At 40.7% G+C, this 22,669-nt stretch overlaps 2 protein-coding genes across 3 annotated transcripts; one reads left to right on the top strand and one right to left on the bottom strand.

Moving 5' to 3' along the window:
- The first annotated feature begins 337 nt into the window (after positions 1-337).
- mrpl44 (mitochondrial ribosomal protein L44) lies at positions 338-10,795 on the top strand. Its single transcript, XM_067995095.1, has 4 exons — positions 338-556; positions 4,427-4,895; positions 6,656-6,834; positions 10,526-10,795. Exons 1-4 carry the CDS (start codon positions 384-386, stop codon positions 10,692-10,694), a joined length of 990 nt encoding a protein of 329 aa, XP_067851196.1. The 5' UTR covers positions 338-383; the 3' UTR covers positions 10,695-10,795.
- Positions 10,796-12,024: 1,229 nt separating this feature from the next.
- On the bottom strand, positions 12,025-16,184 carry LOC137331354 (transmembrane 4 L6 family member 20-like). 2 transcript variants are annotated; one of them, XM_067995096.1, is made up of 4 exons: positions 15,959-16,180; positions 14,724-14,789; positions 14,426-14,577; positions 12,025-13,441 (listed from the first exon to the last, which is right to left on the bottom strand). In XM_067995096.1, exons 1-4 carry the CDS (start codon positions 16,127-16,129, stop codon positions 13,105-13,107), a joined length of 726 nt encoding a protein of 241 aa, XP_067851197.1. In that variant the 5' UTR covers positions 16,130-16,180; the 3' UTR covers positions 12,025-13,104. The 2 variants fall into 2 exon arrangements, with proteins under 2 accessions (XP_067851197.1, XP_067851198.1); XM_067995097.1 differs by lacking the exon at positions 12,025-13,441 and adding an exon at positions 13,448-13,635 and having other exon boundaries at positions 15,959-16,184.
- Between the last annotated feature and the right edge of the window lie 6,485 nt (positions 16,185-22,669).

The following is a 22,669-nucleotide window of genomic DNA, read 5'->3' as shown; positions in this document are numbered from 1 at the left end:
TTCTATTTCTCTCCACAGATGCTGCCTGACCTGTGTGTTTCCACCATCCGCGGTATTTTGCTTTTGTGTAAATACTTTATACTTTAATTTCTCATTAATAAGTGAATATTTCTACCTGCTTTACCTCATAAAATTACTTTCCCCTATTTTTTTCCTTCGGAGCCAGAACTCTGATTACTGTCAGCAAACGAGTTCCACAACCGTCCACACTGCACATGCGCTTTGTAGGTCGCTGTGGATTCACAGGGCGCAAGCGCAGTCTGGGATGGTGTGGGGGGGTGTCACATGTACAAGGCGCAAGCGCGGTCCGGGATGGAGGGGGGTCACCGAGTTCAATTGGGCGCAAGCGCAGTCTAGGGCTGTTCATAGTCTGGGATATAATCATGGTTTCCGTGGTGCTGTTCCGAAGTATTCTTAATCCCTTCAGACAAAGGCTTCCTCTCAGCCAGACTATCCTCTTCACTCAGACTAGGGAGAAGAAAAGATGGATGAAGTCGTACATGTTACTAATGGAAAGAAAGAAGAAACTAGAAGGGCCTCCAGCGCCCAAACCCCGGTGTGTATTGAGTGCGCGCGCACCAGGCCTCAGCTCCTTGGTTACCCGAGTGAATGGATTGAGATGCTCGATAAATATGGATTTATCAATGCTCTTATGCACTTCCGTATAGTACATTATTTATATATTGTATGTTACAGCGACTTGCATTTATATAGAACCTTTAACGTCCCACGGTGCTTCACAGCTGTAAGAAAAAAAATGGTCACCAAGCCAAAGAAGGACACTTTAGGTGGGGTGATCAAAAGTTTGCTTAGGGAGGTGGGTTTGAAGAGAGCCTTAAGGGTGGAGAGGCAGATGTGGCTAGGGAGGGAATTCCAGACCTTGGGGCCTGGGCAGCTAAAAGAATGGCTGCTAATAGTGAGGGGGAGAGATGTCCAAGATGCTGGAGTCAGAAAAATGGAGACTTCAAAGCGTTGTAGCACTGGAGGAGGTTACGGAGATAGGGAGGGCAAGAATTTTAAATTGGAGATGTTGGGGGACCAGGAACCCATGTAGGTCAGCAAGGGCAGGGGTGATGGACGAGCAGGACTTAGTGCAGGATAAGCTACTGACACCAGAGTTTTGGTTACTTAGAAAGACCAGAGGTGGGTGATGTTCAGGGGGGAAGTAAGGGTCAGAAGCTCAGCTTGGGCTTGGGCTTGAATAGGGCACAGATGTTGCAAGCAGTTTGGTTCAACCTGAGACGGTGGCCCAGGATGGGGACTGAGTCATTGCCAAGGATACGAAGCTTATGGCAGGGGTGAAGATGATGGCTTCGGTCTTGCCAGTTTTTAGCTAGAGGAAACTGCAACTCATCCAAGACTGGAAATGAGTGTGATAGTGCAGAGACAGTGGAGGAGTCGAGAGAGGTAGTGGTGGAGAGGTAGAACTGGGTGTTGTCAGCGTCTGTGGAAGCTGACCCCATGTCTGAATGATGTCGCCAAGGGATAGTATGTAGCTGAGGGGGCCAGGCCTGCATTCTTTGGGAACTCCCAAAGTGATGGCGCAGGAGAGGGAATAGAAGCCAGTTCTAGAGATGCTTTGGCTATGGAACACAGTAGATTACAGTCGCATTCTAATACGCTGTCAATAGTTTGGGATTATATATGATATATTCTGTAATGAAGATTCTAATCTATTATTCAAATATATAATACAAATTTGTATATTACATCTGTGGCTAAGAATGTTAAACTGCTGAATTATATTCTAATATTTCTGTGATTGTCCTATTAATCTGTCAAGGTCACTGAATAAGAGAATATCGGATGTGCCTCAGAGAATTGGTTATAGGGCAATAGATAGAAAATAGGAGCAGGAGTTGGCCATTCAGCCCTTTGAGCCTGCTCCACCATTCAATATGATCATGGATGATCCTCTATCTCATTACCATAATCCCACTCTTTCCCCACCCCCCCCCCCCCATACCCCTTAATGCCTTTTGTGACTAGAAATCTATCTAGCTCCTTCTTAAATATATTCAGTGACTTGGCCTCCACAGCCTTCTGTGGTAGAGAATTCCACAGGTTCACCACCCTCTGAGTGAAGAAATTTCTCCTCTTCTCAGTCCTAAATGTCCTACCCCATATCCTGAGACTGTGACCCCTCATTCTGGACACCCCATCCAGAGGAAACATCCTCCCTGAATCCAGTCTGTCTAGTCCTGTCAGAATTTTATATGTTTCAATGAGATCCCCTCTCATTCTTCTAAACTCGAGTGAATACAGGCCGAGTCGACCCAATCTCTCCTCTTACGACAGTCCTGCCATCCCAGGAATCAGTCTGGTGAACCTTTGCTGCACTCCCTCTATGGCAAGTATATCCTTTCTTGGGTAAGGAGGCCAAAACTGCACACAATACTCCAGGAGTGGTCTCACCAAGGCCCTTTATAACTGCAGTATGACATCCTTGCTCCTGTACTCAAATCCTCTTGCAATGAAGGCCAACATACCATTTGCCTTCCTAACTGCTTGCTGCACCTGCATGTTTGCTTTCAGTGACTGGTGTACAAAGGGATCTGGGTGTCCTTGTACATCAACATTTCTCAATCTATCACCATTTAAGTAATATTCTGCCTTTCTGTTTTTCCTTCCGAAGTGGATAACTTCATATTTATCTACATTATACTGCATCTGCCATGTATTTGCCCACTCACTTAACTTGTCTAAATCGCCTTGAAGCCTCTTTGCATCCTCCTCACAACTCATGATCCCACCTAGTTTTGTGTTGTCAGCAAACTTGGAAATATTGCATTTGGTTCCCTCATCCAAATCATTGATATATATTGTGAATAACTTGAGCCCAAGCACTGATCCCTGTGCAATCTTACAAGTCACTGCCTGCCACCCTGAAAAAGACCCATTTATTCCTACTCTCTGTTTCCTGTCTGTTAACCAATTTTCAATCCATACCAGTATGTTACCACCAATCCCATGTGCTTTAATTTTGCACACTAACCTCTTATGTGGGACTTTATCAAAGGCCTTCTGAAAATCCAAATACACCACATCCACTGGTTCTCCCTTATCTATTTTACCAGTTACATCCTCAAAAAAAAGTCCAGTAGGTTTGTCAAACATGGTTTCCCTTTCATAAATCCATGTTGACTTTGTCTAATCATGTTGATATTTTCTAAATGTCCTGTTATCACATCCTTTATGATAGACTCGAGCATTTTCCCTACTACTGATGTTGGGCTAACTGGTCTGTAGTTCCCTGTTTTCTCTCCTTCCTTATTTAAATAGTGGAGTTACATTTGCCACCCTCCAATCTGCAGGAACTGTTCCATAATCTATAGAATTTTGAAAGATGACAACAAATGCATCTCTGTTTCCATGGCTACCCCTTTTAGTACTCTGGGATGCAGATTATCAGGGCCAGGGGATTTATCGGCTTTCGTTAATTTCTCCAGCACTATTGTTTTACTAATACTAATTTCCTTTAATTCCTCCTTCTCACTAGTCCCTTGGTTCCCTATCATTTCTGGCAAGTTATTTGTGTCCTCTTCCATGAAGACAGAACCAAAGTATTTGTTCAATTGCTCTGCCATTTCCTTGTTCCCCATTATAAATTCTCCCGTTTCTGACTGTAAGGGACCTACAGTTGTCTTCACTAATCTTTTTCTTTTTACATACTTGTAGAAGCTTTTATAGTCCACTTTTATATTCCTTGCAAGTTTACCCTCATACTCTATTTTTTCCCCTCTTAATCAATCTCTTGGTCCTTTTTGCTGAATTCTAAATTGCTCCCAATCCTCAGGCTTGCTACTTTTTCTGACAACTTTACATGACTCCTCTTTGGATCTAATACTTTAATTTCTTTTGTTAGCCATGGTTGGGCCCCTTTTCCTTTTGTCTTTTTGTGCCAGAAAGGACTGTATAATTGTTGCAATTCATGCATTCATTCCTTAAATGTTATCATTGCCTATCCATCGTCATGCCTTTTAATGAAGCTTCCCAATCTATCATAGCCAACTCACTCCTCATACCTTCTTGTCTCATATTGTCATCTCTGTGAGCACTGGTGCCCCATTAATGCAGCCAATTGATATATTAATATGTTGTGCCATGGAGTGGTAACATGTGATTCTTATGACAAACCTTGGTTTGTTTGAGGGAGGGTAAGCATTAAATAGAGGGTAGTGATTTCCCACAGAGATGGAAGGAAAATTGGCAGGTGAGACACCTGGGTCATGTCATTCATCTAGCAGGTAGTATAGAGTGGTATTGCTAAAAGTCTTGAGACTGGGTTCTGGATATGTTGTAGAAGTACAATGTTTGAAATAAATATATACTTTTAATAAACGTATTATCAGATATGGTTGATCTGTAATAGGGAACAACGAACAATGTTCTGAGCTGAATTTAAAATGATTTGTTGTATTGTTAGATCACAACAGCCAAACTGGGACTATCATGCTGAAGTAGAGGCCTTTGGTCAACGTCTCTATGAGACCTTCAACCTGGATCTTCTCAAAATAGCATTCATTAATCCCTGTTACATTACATTTGAGGAAGCACGCCGGCGGGAACTTAGACTGGACAAAGAAAACATCACATTAAATCTCAAAGACAATCGGGAGTTATTTGAGAAAGGTTCTTTGTTTACGGATGCTTACCTCCATGGCTGTTTCAGTAGAGCCTATCCGAACCTGCCCGACGACGGTGTTAAGGCACTTACTAGTCACCTCACAGGGTCACAAATTGTGTGCCATGTTGCCAGGAGCTTGTCTGTGGAAGACCTAATACTAAGTGCAGAGTTCCCAGTGCCGCAGGAGGTTTTACAAAAGACGTTCTTTGCTGTTGTTGGAGCTTTGCTTGAGAGCAGTGGACCTGAAAGAGCCAGCTTATTTATCCGGGTAAGATACTGGGGCAGTTTTGGGGTGGGACTTTGCACATGTAAGTGGCAACGGAAGGCTACATTGGATACAGTGACAATTGCATGAGTTTCAAGCAGATTTACAGGTTCTGTGAATAACAACAACTTGCATTTATATAATTTTATGTAGCAATTCTAACGTAGAAAAATGTCCCAAGGTGCTTCACAGTATCATAATCAGACAAAAATGGATGACGAGACTGACAGGAGGGTCAATAACCAAAGGACTCAGATTTAAAGTAATTGGCAATAGAACCAGAGGGGAGATGAGAGAATTTTTTTTTACGCAGTGAGTTGTTATAAGCTGGAATGCACTGCCTGATAGGGTAGTGGAAGCAAATTCAAAATGGAGTTAGATATATACTTGGAAAGGGAAAATTTGCAGGGCTATGGGGAAAGAGCAGAGGAGTGAAACTAATTGGATAGCTCTTTCAAAGAGCCAGCACAGGTACAGTGGGCCGAATGGCCTCCTTCTCTGCTGTATGATTCTATGAGACAAAAAATGGAGATCTTAGGAGGGGTAACAAAAAACATGGTCAAGGAGGTGAGTTTTAAGTAGGGCCTTAAAGGAGGAGAGGGAGAGGGAGAGGGGTTTATGGCAGGAATTCTATAGTGTGGGACTCTCGTTATAGAGCCAGGCTGTACGAAAAATAAAGAGACCACGAGGACTTAAAAACAAAATGCCCATTGGAATATAGAGTGATTAGAGGGGAGTTCTCTTGCTGTCTGGCCAATATTTATCCCTCAACCAAGACCCCTAAGACAGATTATTTAGTCACCTGTTCCATTGCTGTTGTAGGGTCTTGCTGTGTGCAAATTGGCTGCACATTTGCCTACAACACAACAGCACATGAAGTACAAAAGTACTTCACAGGATGTAATGTGCTTTGGGGTGCCCAGAGGATAAAGTATTTTTTTTTTGGAATAGAGTGCTTTGCTGTACACCTACTCAATGTTTTTTGGTCATTTGAATGTCTGACATGTGGAAACCCACTGGTATGCTTAAGAACCTTCCAACCAAACTACCTGTACTGTGCAATCTGCACTGCTTGATAGGGAGTGCACACTTTTTCTTCCCCACCCCCTACCAAGTAGGAACATGTCTCAATTACCTAAATTCAGAGAGCTTAAGCACAGGTTAGCTAGGGCCAAGACATGGGACCCCCACCCCAAGTATGTCAGCGTCACTGCTGGAATTTAACCAGCTAAAACCTTGTAGTTTACCAGCACAGAGGAATGATAAGCTTCCTGATGCTTGTCCAGCTAAGATTACCCTATTCATTAGGGCTTTGGCTTTCAGTTATATAGAGCTGAATTGGAAGAATTCCAGTGACAGGTCAACCCCTTAGATCTGAGCTGGGTTAACTGGTCGATCATCTCGGTTCCCTGAAGTATTGCATATCTGCCTGGGTCAGATATCAGGCCTAGCTTGGAGGATTCCAATCTTCCATCAGCAGGTGTGTTATTTTGGAACCAACTTGATCCCAAAAAGTCCCCCCTGCCTTCTATTCTGTGTAACAATGGACACTGCTTTTGACCTGAGATGTCATAAGTGTGATACTGCATGCTGTCTCTCTCCTGTTTTGTGTGACTAGAATGATTCAAATTAATTGTGTCACATCCACAAATCATTCAACCTATTAACAGCTCCTGGACTTTTTGCTTCTGCCTTCAATTTATCTTTTGAATAGTGTATCTGACTCTGTAAAATGTACTTTCTGATTTGTTGGTCTCTTATAGGACTTCCTAATTACTCAACTTATTGGCAAAGATCTGTTTGAATTGTGGCCACTTGTTAATCCCATGGGGCTATTGGTGGAAGAGCTGAAGAAGAGGAAGGTTTCTCTTCCTGAGCCCAGATTGACCAGGCAGTCTGGAGCAGGCACTGTGCTCCCAGTGTATTTCGTTGGACTATACAGGTACATGCTGAATGTTGGCCAACATGTTGTGAAGCAACTATGAACTATAACCTTATAAAGTTAACAAATCTTAAAGGAACTGCTATAAAAATGCATAGTGTTATAGTCTTCGTATTTCGTATTCAATTTTGTATGTTCTTTCCTACCATTGTGAGAATGTATTGTAGACTGTAAATCATTAACTTTAGCACAATGAAGAGTTATTGAGAAGATTGGAAATTGCTGACTGGCATATGATGAAGGGGCCTTTTTTTAACTGTTTAGAACAGTGGGAGAAACCTTGAAAATTGCTAATTAGAAGGATGTGGAGGGGGGAGACTTAAGATCTGTTGATTGGTGGAAGCAGGATTTGTGGATTGCCAATTGGAAGGACGATTTAGTGGCTGCTGATTGGAAGTGATGGTGAGATTTGCTGATTGGATGAGGAAGAGGTTATGGGGACGTATATTTGAAAAAGGAGCTGGGGCGGGGGGATGTTGTTTGCCAATTGGAGGTGATGTGATGGGAGAGAATTTCAAGGTTGCTGATTCACGTGGTGAGGGGGCGAAGAACAGTGGTGAAAACTGTTGTACCATACAGCTGCATTATTTTTTTTAAATGCTCCAGTTAGACCAGCTGCCAAAGCTCATTTTTAAAACAGTAATTAAATGTGTGTTTGAGAGCTGACCTGGTGGTGGTGATACGCTGGTTCACTGTACCATGGAGTGGTAACAAATGAGTTCTGTCCTTAAAGTTTTTTCCCAAGACATGAGTTACTTATCTCCGTTGAACACTATCGTGAGGCATTTCCTTGGAGGATACGAACAATAAAAGAACAAGTCATGTTGTGCTTTTGGCCAGGCACATATTGTAGAGTCTAAATTTTTTTAGAGCATCACTGTCATGGAAAGGGTTTGTTGTCTTTTTAAAAATTTGTTCTCCAGATATAGACATTGCTGGCAAGGTCACATTTGGGCCCATTCCTAGTTTCCTGATAAGGTGTTGGTGGGCCACCTTCTTGAACGACTGCAGTCCTTGTATTGATGGTACTCCCGTATTGGTGTTATGGGGGATTCCAGGCTTTTGACCCAGCCACAGTGAAGAAATGGGGATATATGCCCAAGTTAGGATGATGTGTGACTTGAAAGAGAATTTGGAGGTGATTGTTTCCCATAATGTTGTTCCTCTTATCCTTCTGGGTGGTAGACCTTCCAGGGCTAGCTGGTGCTGTTGACGTAAATTTGGTGAGTTGCTGCAATTCATCTTGTGTACATACTGTAGTCACAGTGTGCTAGTGGAGGATATTGAGTTCAGTGGTGGTGTCATTGAAGATCTGGGGAGTGGGTTGATACCTGCCATTTGTCAGTCCAAGCCAGGATGCTGTCTAGGCTGCTTCGTTATCAGGGAAGTTGTGAATGGAGCGGAATACTATGTTTTAAAAATGAGCTTTGGCAGCTGGTCATCTTTAACTGCAGCATTTCTTAAAATAATGCAGCTGTATGGTACAACAGTTTTCACCACTGTTCTTTGCCCCCTCACCACATGAATCAGCAACCTTGCAATTCTCTCCCATCATATCACATCACCTCCAATTGGCAAACAACATCCCCCCCAGTGAATTAGTCAGTGAACTGCTTAACTCCAGACCTTTATAATAGTGAAGATCATTGAAGCAGCTAAAAATGTTTGTGCTGAGGATGCTGCCCTGAGGAATTCATACAATGATTTCTTGTGGCTGTGATGATTGGCCCATGACAACGACGACATGGTTGATGCAAGGTACAATTAACCTAGAAATAGAGAGGAAAGAGCTGACTAATGGAGAGTGAGGAAAGTGTCTAAAACAGATAGAAGACTTTGGGTCGAGTGAGCTGCAGCTGCTGTATTAATTTACAATAGAGTGATGGGGGGAGGGAAGGTGATCAACTCCTAAAAACACATTACTGCTTAAAAGGTAAAGTCTGTTCTCTTAGGTGATTCAAAATAATGAGGTGCTGGCCATAATCTTCCAATCCTCCTTGGATACGGGAGTGGTGCCAGAGGACTGGAGAACTGCAAATGTTACACCCTTGTTCAAAAAAGGGTGTAAAGATAAACCCAGCAACTACAAGCCAGTCAGTTTAACCTCGGTGGTGGGGAAGCTTTTAGAAACAATAATCCAGGACAAAATTAATAGTCACTTGGACAAGTGTGGATTAATAAAGGAAAGCCAGCACAGATTTCTTAAAGGCATATCGTCTTTAACTAACTTGATTGAGTTTTTTGATGGGTTGATGTGTATATATGGACTTTCAAAACGTGTTTGATAAAGTGCCCCATAATAGGCTTGTCAGCAAAATTGAATCCCATGGAATAAAAGAATAAGAAATTGGCTAAGTGACAGGAAACAGAGAGTGGTGGTGAACGGCTGTTTTTCGGACTGGAGGAAGATATACAGTGGTGTCCCTCGGGTCAGTACTAGGACCACTGCTTTTTTTTTACATATATTACTAACTTGGACTTGGGTGTACAGGGCATAATTTCAAAATTTGCAGATGACACAAACCTTGGAAGTGTAATAGACAGTGAGGATGATAATAATGGACTTCAAGAAGACACAGACAGGCAGATAAAATTTAACGCAGAGAAGTGTGAAGTGACACATTTTGGCAGGAAGAACAAGGAGAGGCAATTTAAACTAAATGGTACAATTCTAAAGGGGGTGCAGGAACAGAGAGACCTGGGGGTGTATGTACAGAAATCTTTGAAGGTGGCAGGACAGGTTGAGAAAGTGGTTAAAAAAGCATACAGGATCCTGGGCTTAGAGGCATAGAGTACAAAAAGAAGGAAGTTATGATTTATAAAACACAGGTTCGGCCACAGCTGGAGTATTTTGTGTCCAATTCTGGGCACTGCACTTGAGGAAGGATGTGAAGGTGCAGAAAAGATTTACTGGAATGGTTCCAGGAATGAGGGATTTCAGTTACGTGGATAGACTGTAGAAGCTGGGGTTGTTCTCCTTAGAGCAGAGAAGGTTAAGAGGAGATTTGATAGAAGTGTTCAAAATCATGAAGGATTTAGATAAAGTAAATAAAGAGAAACTGTTCCCATTGGCAGAAGGGTCGAGAACCAGAGGACACAGATTTAAGGTGATTGGCAAAAGAACCAAAGGCGACATGGGGAAAATCTTTTTTACACAGCGAGTGGTTATGATCTGGAATGCGCTGCCTGAAAGGGTGGTGGAAGCAGATTCAATTGTGACTTTCAAAAAGGAATTGGATTAATACTTGAAGGGAAAAAATTTGCAGGGCTATGGGGAAAGAGCAGGGGAATGGGACTAACTGGATTACTCTTACAAAGAGCTGGCATGGGCTGAATAGCCTCCTTCTGTGCTGTAACCATTCTATGATTCTATTAAATATTTCTAGACTTGTTATTTATTTCACATAAATAGAAGTCTGATCCAAAACTAAGATGCCCTTTGGGCACTTTCAACTTTCCAGGCATGAATTTTTATTTTACGGCTTTGTTCAGCTTGCTTAAGCAACTAAATTTTTTTCTGATTGACTGGCCAAAATGAAGTGATGAGTCGGATGGTTTGTGAAATTGTTACTTGCTGAACCCTGTACTGTACAGCTTTCACATGACAAGTAAATCATCAATAGAAATGTTTGCCAAATTATAGTTGGCCTGGAAGTACTAGTATTAACAGATTTCCAATGTCTTGTTGCAGTGATAAGCAGCTTATCGCAGAAGGACCTGGTGAAACCGTGCTGTCAGCTGAAGAAGAAGCAGCACGAGTAGCACTGCGTAAAATTTATGGCTATACAGAAAACAGACGACCTTGGGATTACTCAAGTCCCAAAAAGGAACCTGTGGCAGCCAAGGCTCTGAGCAGTTAATGTGCTGGACTCGACCTATGTGACTCGCATCATCCAAATATTATTTCTGTTTATTGCAAATGTTCATCATTTTGTAGCTATAATAAAGATATTCAAAATCAGTTTTCAGTATTTATTACAAAAGTATTTGAGGGAAGGTATATCCTAATATAACACCATTGGAATCATTGTTGCAATTGCCTTGTGCTGTTAACTGCCTTTTAATTTAAAGCTATTTGTTAAAATGCAAGAATCATTTCAATTTGACATTTGATTTGTAATTTTTAAAAAATCATTTTTGAACATTTGGAGCAGGAGCAGCTTGTCAGGTTGACCGTTTTAGTTTATTCAGGATCAGTTGTTGAAACCAGTGGTGTTGCACAGACATCTGTTGACTTGTCCCCTTCCTGGCCATACACGTACAGAATCATTTTCAAACAACCTTGATGCCATAATTTCAGATTTAAATAAGTTACTACTGCTTTTTTACAAGTGCATGGTAATGTTTAAAGTACATTTTAAATTACATTTTTTTTGCCATTTTCAGAAGATATGTTTTTTTTAAAACTGCTTAATGTAACTGAATTCTATAAGGGTTCTGGAATCACTGCTCATTTGATTGAGAAACTATTTTGTTCAGTGCGTGAGAGCATCTTGTTGATGGGATCCCTTGGAGATAATGCTGCTGATTATCTTTGTTTGCTTTCTCAATGACACTTTAATATTGTAAATTAATTTTTTATTGCAGAAGGGTGTCAGATTCTAATTTGATGAATCTGATGTTTTGGAATACCAAAACTTAGTCTTTACACCTGAATTCCAATATGTAGCTCAAGTCTTTGATCTGACTTTAAAAGGAATGTTAAACAGGGAAACTTAGTGGCCATTAATTAAGAGCATAAACTATTTTGTTGAATCCCACATGGCCACCACTTACTGGCATTCCCCCCACCCATTCTTTATAGCAGGTTTGCACCCACTCACGTTTTTTCTCCCTAATAACCTAGAGTACCAGTTCTGCATGGGATCAGATTTTTCTTTTATTTACAGTGTATAATGTATGCAAATATGACTGTAGGTGATGTGCCACCTCCCCAAGTAACAGATAGGAGGGACAAAACTCTGGATGAAGGCACAACAAAGACACGGGAGCATGAAAACAGGCAAGGGATGTTGCAGCTATATTCTCACCCACCAACATGCTTTGAAAATTACCTATAGAATAGGTACCTTATGGATCTGGCAGGTAGAAGTATTCACCAGCAAGTCCATGTACTTTATTCAGTGTTAAACATAGTGCAAGAATGCACCCTGCAGGCAATCTGCAATCAAATTTACCACGCTCAAAAAATGATAATTTATTACTTTTATCAATATATGTAAATTAAAAACCAGCATGCACAGATAGAATGTAAAAATGCTTTAAAATGATACTGTACATTATCCAAAAAAAATCAACCATAATTTTTTTAATCTAAGTACTAGCAAATAGTTAAAATACAGCCTCTGCTGCAGAAAAGTCTGTTTAAAAACACACTTGAAAATTAGAGGAAGAACTGAATTAATTCAATTGATTCTTTTTCACTTTTTTGTTTCATTCTGCTATTCTCTGAAGTTTTGCCTGTTAGGAGGAACCTTTATAATTGTATATTAACCATCTCAAAGTTTCAGCTATTTAGAATTCTGGAATAAGATGAATCAATTGAAAATACACTAAACTTGTAATGTGGTAGGAGTAGCACAAAGTCAGACTAAACTCTTATGAAGTCAAGGACACTAGTTCTTTTTGGAACCTTTAGACTCAGATGTAGAGCCTATTGGTATGGATCTTGCGTTGTCCATCTTGCCCTCAAAGCTGTCAGTGATTACACTATCAGTTACACTCCACCCTCATTGTAACATTCTCCATTATAACACTATTACACTTCACCCTAATAATACGGTTGTTAGTATAATACTATCTATTGTAATCTTATTTCTGCTTATTGAAACTCTAGGTTATAATACAGAAATTGTATTCAGTTATAAGTAATAGATGTTAAAGCCCGTGCTTTATTCTACTTTAGAAAAGCAGTATGTGAAAAACCACCACAACCGAAAACTAGATTTCTGCAAACTGCGGAAACTACGATATTTCCTCTTTTTTTGATAATTTTCATACAAAGCAATATTATACCTCATGTCAGAGACTGTTCTAGCGGCAGTACTTGTTATATGCATTGTATGTTTACATATAAACAATTAGACACTTCTACAGCTGTAACATTATGAGGGGAAGGAAATCCGGCAAATCGTGATTTTTTTTTTCTACAATTATTTTTTCACAAACATTATTTAGAGTACTTTCAGAAAAATATGCCGTAGGTTTTTTTTCGACACCCGATGCTGTTTTTTTCTTTGTGATTGTGGGTAGTAATGATCTGGCTGCAGGTTACACGGGTCCACTGCGCCTTGTCTTGGATGTTCCGCAGATACAGCCGCATACTCCAACGACTATTTGCATCACACTGACCACCACCTCTAGTATCCCAACCAAAAAGAGGCCGGTGAAAGTGATCATGTGAATCGTCTTTTGCAACTCAGCATCCATCTCTAAGGTGGGAGCAGTTGATGCGGCTGCCATGCTGGAGACGGTTAATTTACTGATAGGAACATTGGAAAAATTGGTACCTGGTAGATCAGTTGGTACAGTTTGAAAGTCAGTTTGATTAATTCCACATTTGTCTTCCACAAACCACTTCAAATCAAACTTGAGATTTGAAAGAGACCTGGAAAAATGATTTTTTATTAATACAATGTACACTATTTGTTCTTGTATATCATTTTATATTTTTCTCTAGTTTTCCTCACAGGGTACACAATAGACTGGGCTGAGAATACGAGCAGGTCTCTGTCAGTGCCAGTAGCTGGTTCACAGAATAGCACTCTTCTGATTTTTCTTTCATGTCCTATAGAGAAGCATCTGGATATATAGATGCAGGGGTTAAATCAAATTGGATCAGCCACACCACAATTAAATCAAGAACACCACTTTAACCTTTTTTTAAAAAAAATTGTTGCTGTTAATTTAATTTATAAATGTTCCCTTTCTCATCATGGGGGGCAGTGGCACAATTCAGATTGGGAATTCAGTTTGTGAGAAATCATAGTTATGGATCCATATTCTGGATGAGATATTAAACTGTGATTCTGCCTGTTCAGGTGGATATAAAAAAGCCCATGGCACGATTTGAAGAGCAGGGAGTTCTCCTGCTGATCCAGGGAACATTCTCCTCTCAATCAAAAACAAATTAACTGGACCTTCATCTTGTGTTGTTGGAGAACTGCTATCAGACTGCCAGCTAATAGGTGATATCCCAGATCAGCTCAGGAGCCTTCACTATGTGATTCTTCCTCATGGTGGGAGATAGTCTGGATCTTCTCTGTACTGCCTCCAGTGCTTGAATGTCTCCTTTGTTTCTTGGCAACCAGAACTGGACTCTTTGTTACACCCCATTTTTATTTTAAGGGTGTTTAAAGAACAAATTATTCATTGGTTTAAATTATGCTAAAACCACAAGTAACCAGTGAGCCAAAAGTTCAACTAAACCAATAGTTATGCAGTGCAGGTTGTGCAGTAAACTAGACTAAGAATCGTTGTTTATGCAGTGTTATTGTTCTGTTGCAGTGTAGTGTACCATTGTGCTGTGCAGGTGCCCATGTACCAATATGTGGTTGATCCGTTGGTCCAATAACTAATAAAATTTACTTGCTTTATGTCTTCTATTGAGAAGTTGCAGTTTTCCAGACTGTGACTTGCTGTATCGCAGACCAGTGGCCCCTTGACAAGGGAATGAAGTGAGACCAATGCACAGTACAGGGCTCCAATGACACTGATCAAACTGAGAAGTGCAGACAGCAGCATCTTAAAGTCAGAACACAGAATGGTAAGAATAAAATGTTTATGGAATGATTACATGCAGTTTTTTTCTTGTTGAGGTTAGAAAGAAAACTCAATTAAGTTATTGATTCAATATTGATTGAGTGGTTTGATTTGAGTTTTGCACCTACCCCTGTTCTGGTATTGCATTTTTGTCCCTTCCGTGCTGCCAAAGACATGGATACAGCTGGAATAACCTGTATCAAATGGAAGCCAAAACAAGCAAGTGTTCAGAATTAACTACTTTGGAGTTGCTAATTTGTGGAACAGACTGCTTTAAAAACATTCAAAAGGGAATAAACAGATTTCTGATTGAACAGAAAGTAGACAGACATAGTCCTGGCATTGAGGCAGAAGTAAGGTAAAAGTCATCTGAATGAGTGTGGAAATGATTGAATTTTCAAAATGTTCTTGTTTTTACCTCTATCTTTTTTTTGGCAATCAATTTCAGCCACAAGGTAATATGGGAGAAATGCTCCAATGTAATTATGCTGCAGAATCAAAGTTAAAACATATCCTAGCTAAATGTTGCTTTTGAATATATCTAAGGACACAAAGTGCTAAAATTGATTGTACTGTAGCCCCTATGGATATGTCCTGTTGCTAGTATCTGCTAATGAATCAAATGATACAGAACCAGAGAGTCTTTACAATATTGTTGCCCCCTGCCTTAAGAACCCATGAGGATGGACTCATGGGAAAACAAGCCAGGTTCCCTGTCTTTAGGGTTGGTTGCTAACTACCATTTTCACAAGACTACAAGGTTTTATTTTTACAATATGAAGGGCTATGCCTGAAGCATCAAAAATGTTCCTTTCTTTACAGATGCTGCCTGACTGGTTGAGTGTTTCCAGCATTTTCAGTTTATGTTTCAGATTTCCAGCATCTGCAGTAATTTGTTGTTTTACAAAGTTTTATTTTTACTTTCTCTTTTCAAAAAACAATTGGAAATATACTTTACTAAAGGATATACATACAGCATCCCTGTCTAAGTAACATGGAATCACTTTATAACCTCACTTTTGTCCTCCAGTGTCAATTATATAATTGTCATCTACTTTGGAACTGAATAAGATACTAGAGTACCTGGCTTGATATTTTCACTGGAAGTCATTTTATTCCAAAATGAAGTGACTATTCAAGACTGGTCAGCCACTACAATACACTGTTCACTGACCAGTTACGGTATTCTTGCATCTTAAATATGCCGTACTCCCAGTAAAGTACCTACACTGGTTCTGGTCCTAGTCCCAGTCTTTGTCTAGAAGTAGAACATTTCTAATTCAATCACTCTATGGAGAAAACATAAATCTATTAAAACCCTATAATAAGATTCCACTTCTTGCTCTGCTGTGTAATATCTTACCAAGATCCCACCTCCAAAAACGCCAGGTAGCCACCATTCATAACATGATATGGAATTCTGAAACAACTGACCATCGTGGTAGTCCACAATTAGAGGTATCATATTCAGGATAATAGCCAAAATGGTCAAAGCCAGGAGACAAGAGCCATTAAACAACGTGAAGCAAGGCATTCCCGATCTCTTGCAAATACAGCAGTAAAAGACAACTGGAACTCTGAGACTCATGAATTTCAGGTTGATTATTTTTAAAATGTTGCAGTTAAATATTAACTCAAAGATTAAGCCTAACTTCAGGGACTTTTTAAAAATAACATTGTGATGCAGTTGTGTTTATAAACCCCTTGTAGAATGCATTGAACTCTGCAGGTCTCTGAGTTCTAACTCACTGTATTAAATTATTAATATCACTGGGTTGTTCATGTAGTGATCGCAGTTTTGTACTGACACGTAAATTGGAGAGTACTACATGTAGAATAAACAGGTATATGTTATACAGATTAGTCCTGGACAGGTATATATCAAGCGTAGGGTTACACATAGGGTGGACTGTGTTACAAAAGAATGTATTTTGTATGAGAATAAAATCTGCTGATGTTTGGATCTACCAATGAGGACCTTACACTGGGACCAACTGTTCTGTTATTGCAGTGATCTCATGATTCCCATGTATTAATATTCTCATTCCCTAGTGTAAATACTGGTTCTACAATCAGACATAAGATTCTGCAAGTGTCACAGAATTTTTTTTTAACAATTTATGTATTTTTTCCAATTTCCTCTTTTTTTCCCCCTCCTCTCCTGAAGATTATGGTACATGCTATGCTATGGTATAGTTTTAGAAACATAGAAAATAGGAGCAAAAGTAGGCCATTCGGCCCTTTGGGCCTGCTCTGCCATTCAAAATGATCATGGCTGATCGTCTAACTCAGTACCCTGTTCCCGCTTGTTCCCCATATCCCTTGATCCTTTTAGCATTCAGAAATATATCTAATGACTTGGCCTCAACTGCTTTCTGTGGTAGAGAATTCCACAGGTTCACCACCCTCTGAGTGAAGAAATTTCTCCTCATCTTGGTTCTAAATGGCATATCCCGTATCCTGAGACTGTGCCCCTAGTTCTGGACTCCCCAGCCATCGGGAACATCCTCCCCACATCTAGTCTGTCTAGTCCTATTAGAATTTTATATGTTTCGATGAGATCACCTCTCATTCTTCTAAACTCTAGTGAATATAGGCCTAGTCGGCCCAATCTCTCATACATCAGTCCTGCCATCCCAGGAAACAGTCTGGTAAACCTTTGTTGCACTCCCTCCATGGCAAGGACATCCTTCTTCAGATAAGGAGCCAAAAACTGTACACAATACACCAGATGTGGTCTCACCAAGGCCCTGTATAACTGCAGTAAGACATCCCTGCTCCTGTGCTCAAATCCTTTTGCAATGAAGGCCAACATACCATTCGCCTTCCTAACTGCTTGCTGCACCTGAATGCTCGCTTTCAGCGACTGGTGTACAAGGACACCCAGGTCTCGTTGCACCTCCCCTTTTCCCAGTCTATCACCATTCAGATAATAATCTGCCTTTCTGTTTTTACAACCAAAGTGGATAACCTCACATTTATCCACGTTATACTGCATCTGCCATGATCTTACCCACTCACCCAACTTGTCTAAATCACATTGGAGCCTCTTTGCATCCTCCTTACAGCTCACATTCCACCCCAGCTTTGTGTTGTCTGCAAACTTGGAAATGTTACATTTGGTTCCCTCATCCAAATCATTGATATATATTGTGAATAGCTGGGGCCCAAGCACTGATCCCTGCGGTACCCCACTAGTCACTACCTGCCACCCAGAAAAAGACCCGTTTATTCCTACTCTGTGTTTCCTGTCTGTCAACCAATTCTCAATCCATGCCCGTATATTCCCCCCAATCCCATGTGCTTTAATTTTGCACACTAACCTCTTGTGTGGGACCTTATCAAAAGCCTTCTGAAAATCCAAATACACCACATCCACTGGTTTCCCCTATCTATTCTACTAGTTACATCCTCAAAAAACTCCAGTAGATTTGTTAAGCATGATTTCCCTTTCATAAACCCATGCTGACTTTGTCCAATCCTGTTAATGCCCTCCAAGTGTTCTGTTATCACATCTTTTATCATAGACTCTAGCATTTTCCCCACTACTGATGTTAGGCTAACTGGTCTGTAATTCCCTGTTTTTTCTCTCCCTCCTTTTTTAAATAGTGGGGTTACATTTGCCACCCTCCAATCTGTAGGAACTGTTCCAGAGTCTATAGAATTTTGGAAGATGATCACCAATGCATCCACTATTTCCAGGGCCACTTCCTTTAGTACTCTGGAATGTAGATTATCAGGCCCTGGGGATTTGTCAGCCTTTAGCCCCATTAATTTCCCTAGCACTATTTTCTTACTAATACTGGATTCCTTCAGTTCCTCTCACTCTACCCTTGGTTTCCTAACATTTCTGGGAGGTTATTTGTGTCCTCCTTTGTGAAGACAGAACCAAAGTATGTGTTTAATTGTTCTGTCATTTCTTTGTTCCCCATTTCTGACTGTAAGGGACCTACATTTGTCTTCACTAATCTTTTTCTCTTGACATATTCATAGAAGCTTTTACAGTCAGTTTTTATGTTCCCTGATAGTTTACTCTCATACTCTATTTTTCCCCCCTTAATCAATCTCTTTGTCCTCCTTTGCTGAATTTTGTAGGAGACTTTGTGGTACCTTGCCTAAGTGGTCATTCTGCATGTGTAAACTTAGATAGTGAGGGATAGAAAAGCTTTTGACAACAGGAGATCACAGCTGAGCCTGATCCTGCCAATATCCACACTCGCGTGCTTTCTACCAGGACCACTAGGTAATGATCAAGAATGGGAAACGCAGTTGAATTTGTTTCTTCTCCCTGTGTCTTGCTGAAGCCAATTTTGGTGTCCCATTACAGCCTCAAATGAGCACAGCTAATTTAGTGCAGAATAGGGATCATAAATTTGATCTGAATATGTGTAAATCTAGACTATAACTGCCTCAGTTGACATTTTATGGTTTTGTGCGTGTATGATGCAGATATGCAGAGACCACTAAGTGGTATACAGAGCAGTGAGTGTTGATTTAATCCTAGATATTCCCTACCTTCATGTGGGTAGTGTTTCATCTCCTTATGTTCCCCACCTTGACACAATGGAATGAACCTCTATTCTATTGCTCTGTTCAGGGTGCAAGGCCTTTGTTCAGGCCACATCAAAAATAGAACTCCCCATTCTTCACAAAGTCAGTTGGAAGATGAATCTAATCACGAAAAAATCCTGACGTTGCAGCAAGTGGCAAGGACCATCCTCGTGGTCATGAGAGTGTATTTTAGTTGCCAACATGTACTGCTAGTTTTCCAGGATACTGGATCGAGAAAGCTGATGGACTTGCTTCTTGCTGCAGATGCTCTGTTTTATCTTTTTGTTTAATTTAAAATGTTTAGTTGTTAATTAGAAGACAGAGGAAATGCCCAATACACGGAGTGATGTCTCTATAAATTGTTGCTGGTTTCCTTTAGCCTCCAAGAGTCTTTGGAGTTTCCAAGGCAGCAGAGCCGGCTGTTTATGGTTCTCGTCAGCCCTGAACCTTTTTTAGTTTATTTCCTGTCAGGATTGCTTTAGCAGGAAGTGGAAGAATGAATATAAAGAGACAAATATGCTCTGCTAGGAAAAGTATAATTTAGCCTGAAGGGTGTAATACCCATGAATGTTATAGCTCAAGAGGTCGTTAGATGCTGTGATGGGGCTACTGTGGGTTTCTATAAAAGGATGAGCTACATAGCTGCTGTGTAGTCTAATAGGGATGATTATACACACAGGCTCTTATGTTAAGCAGAGAGTTTCACCATCAGGGCCCCTTTTAATCAAGTAACTACAAAGAACTATAATTAATTCAAATTTTTGTTTGATGTTTTTCTGCTGATTTCTTTTATTTTTTTAATGATACAAAGATCACAAAGATGAGGGAGGCCATTTGCCTCATGTAGCTCATCCTTTTATAGAAACCCACAGTAGCCCCATCACAGCATCTAACGACCTCTTGAATTATTCCAGCATTTTTTTCCTCCACTACCCGACCTAGAAAACCATTCCAGTGTTAATGTTTCCTATGTGACTGGATCCTGTGAATAGTGGCAGATTGCCGACACTAGCAAAATAATGACAAGCTAGATTGCCAATGCTGGGCAAATAATGGCCGAGTTAATTACCATCTATTCATGTTGCAAATGTCCATTATCCAAAGCTCAGTCAACAAGCAAGGTACAACGCAGACATCAGCTTTCCTAGGACATCAGTGTGAATGTGCAAGTCTAGAGTACCAGGAGCTGGCTGGCTGTGACCATAGAATCAAAGAATTGTACAGCCATTCGGCCCATAGGTCCTGTACTGACTCTCTGGAAGAGCTATCCACTTAGTCCAATTCTCTGTCCTTTCCCCGTACCCTTTAACATTTTTCTCTTTCAAATATTTACCCTCTGCTTTTGAAAGCTACTATGTATTCTGCTTCCACCACTGTTTCATAGAATCATAGAGTCATAGAAAGTTATGGCACAGAAGGAGGCCATTTGGCCCATCGTGTCCGTGCCGGCTTAAAAATAGTTATCCAGCTTAATCCCACTTTCCAGCACTTGGTCCGTAACCCTGTAGGTTAAGGCACTTCAAGTCCACATTCAAGTTCTTTTTAAATGAGTTGAGGGTTTCTGCCTCTATCACCCTTTCTGGCAGTGGGTTCCAGACCCCCACCACCCTCTGGGTGAAAAAAATTTCTCCTCAGCTCCCGTCTAATCCTTCTAACAATTACTTTAAATCTATGCCCCCTGGTTACTGACCGTTCTACTAAGAGAAACCGGTCCTCCCTATTCACTCTTATCTAGTCCCGTCATAATTTTATATACCTCAATTAAATCTCCCCTCAGCCTCCTTTGTTCCAAAGAAAACAACCCCAGCCTATCCAATCTTTTCTCATGGCTAAAATTCTCCAGCCCTGGCAACATCCTCGTAAATCTCCTCTGTACCCTCTCTGGTGCAATCACACCTTTCCTGTAATGTGGTGACCAGAACTGTACGTCGTACTCAAGCTGTGTACTCAATGTTTTATACGGTTACATAGAAACATAGAAAATAGGAGCAGGAGTAGGCCATTCGGCCCTTCGAGCCTGCTCCGCCATTCAATATGATCATGGCTGATCCTCTATCTCAATACCATATTCCCGCTCTCTCCCCATACCCCTTGATGCCTTTTGTGTTTAGAAATCTATCTAGCTCCAGCATCACCACCCTGCTCTTATATTCTATGCCTCGGCTAATAAAGGGAAAGTTTCCGTATGCCTTTTTAACCACCTTATCCACCTGTCCTGCTACCTTCAGGGATCTGTGGACATGCACTCCAAGGTCCCTTTGTTCCTCTACACCCCTCAGTATCCTCCCATTTATTGTGTATTCCCTTGCCTTGTTTGCCCTGCCCAAATGCATTACCTCACACTTCTCTGGATTGAATTCCATTTGCCAATTCTCTGCCCACCTGACCAGTCCATTGATTTCTTCCTGCAGTCTACAGCTTTCCTCCTCACTATCAACCACATGGCCAATTTTTGTATCATCTGCAAACTTCTTGATCAAGCCCCCTCCCATTCAAATCCAAATCATTAATATATATCATAAAAAGCAAGGGACCAAGGTTTCTTGTAGGATACTCTATGTACTAATAACCATCTGCTTAAAAAAAAATCTTCTAACCACTCCCTTTAATGATGACCTTAAATTTATGCAGTCTAATTACAGAACCACTAACCAGTGTAAATAATTTTTCCCTATTTACCTTATTAAAACCCTTCATAAACACTTCTATCAGTTCTCCCGTTAACCTTCTTTATTCTAATGAAAAGAGCCCTATTTTTTCCCCATAACTAAAGCTTTTCATCCCTGGTATCATCTTAGTGAATCTGCATGGCCTTGACATCTTTCTTAAATTGGACACAATGGGGAGATTTTCAACTCGTTCACATCCATTTTACTTTAAAAATGAGCAGTATGACCCCAAAAATAAGGATGCGATCTTGCATGCCTGTTCCACTGGAAAAATTCATCTATCGCCATTTTGGGTTGGGCCTTCTTTTAGGTGTCCAGCAGTCATGCCTGAAATCGGCAGGCACCTATTTTAGCATACAAGTTAGGGTCCTGCGATCATTTAAGGACCCAATTGCAATTTCAAATGGCTCTGGCATCCTATTTATCAATTCTAAAACTGAAATCATGGGCGAGAATAGCCAGGATGGCATCAATTCTAGCAGCATTTAAAGGGATCATCAGATATTCTCGGGTAAATCATTGGTTATTTTATTTTGACTGCTATTGTGTTGCCTTTGTATTTTTGGCGAATTATGGCTGCTGGAACTGAGAATAATCATTTCAGAAGGTAATTAGGTGAGTCTACAGAGGATTTTTCAGCAGGGGCTCTGGCAAACTTCCGTTTGGATTCAATGGTTGTGGTGCTTGGAGGAGGAGGAGGAGGAGCGGGAGCAGGCTAGAGTCCAGGGACCTGCTGCAGCAGAGAGACAAGGCAGCAGGAGGGAAGCTTGCAGGAGGCCTGACTTCACCAGAGTGTACAAAACAATAACTACATGGCTGCAGTTCAGCGAGAAGCAGTGTGTGATGAAGCCGCA

This window comes from Heptranchias perlo, chromosome 13 (assembly GCF_035084215.1).
Source record: "Heptranchias perlo isolate sHepPer1 chromosome 13, sHepPer1.hap1, whole genome shotgun sequence".
Lineage (NCBI taxonomy): Eukaryota > Metazoa > Chordata > Chondrichthyes > Hexanchiformes > Hexanchidae > Heptranchias > Heptranchias perlo.
This window is presented reverse-complemented; position numbering and strand designations above follow the sequence as displayed.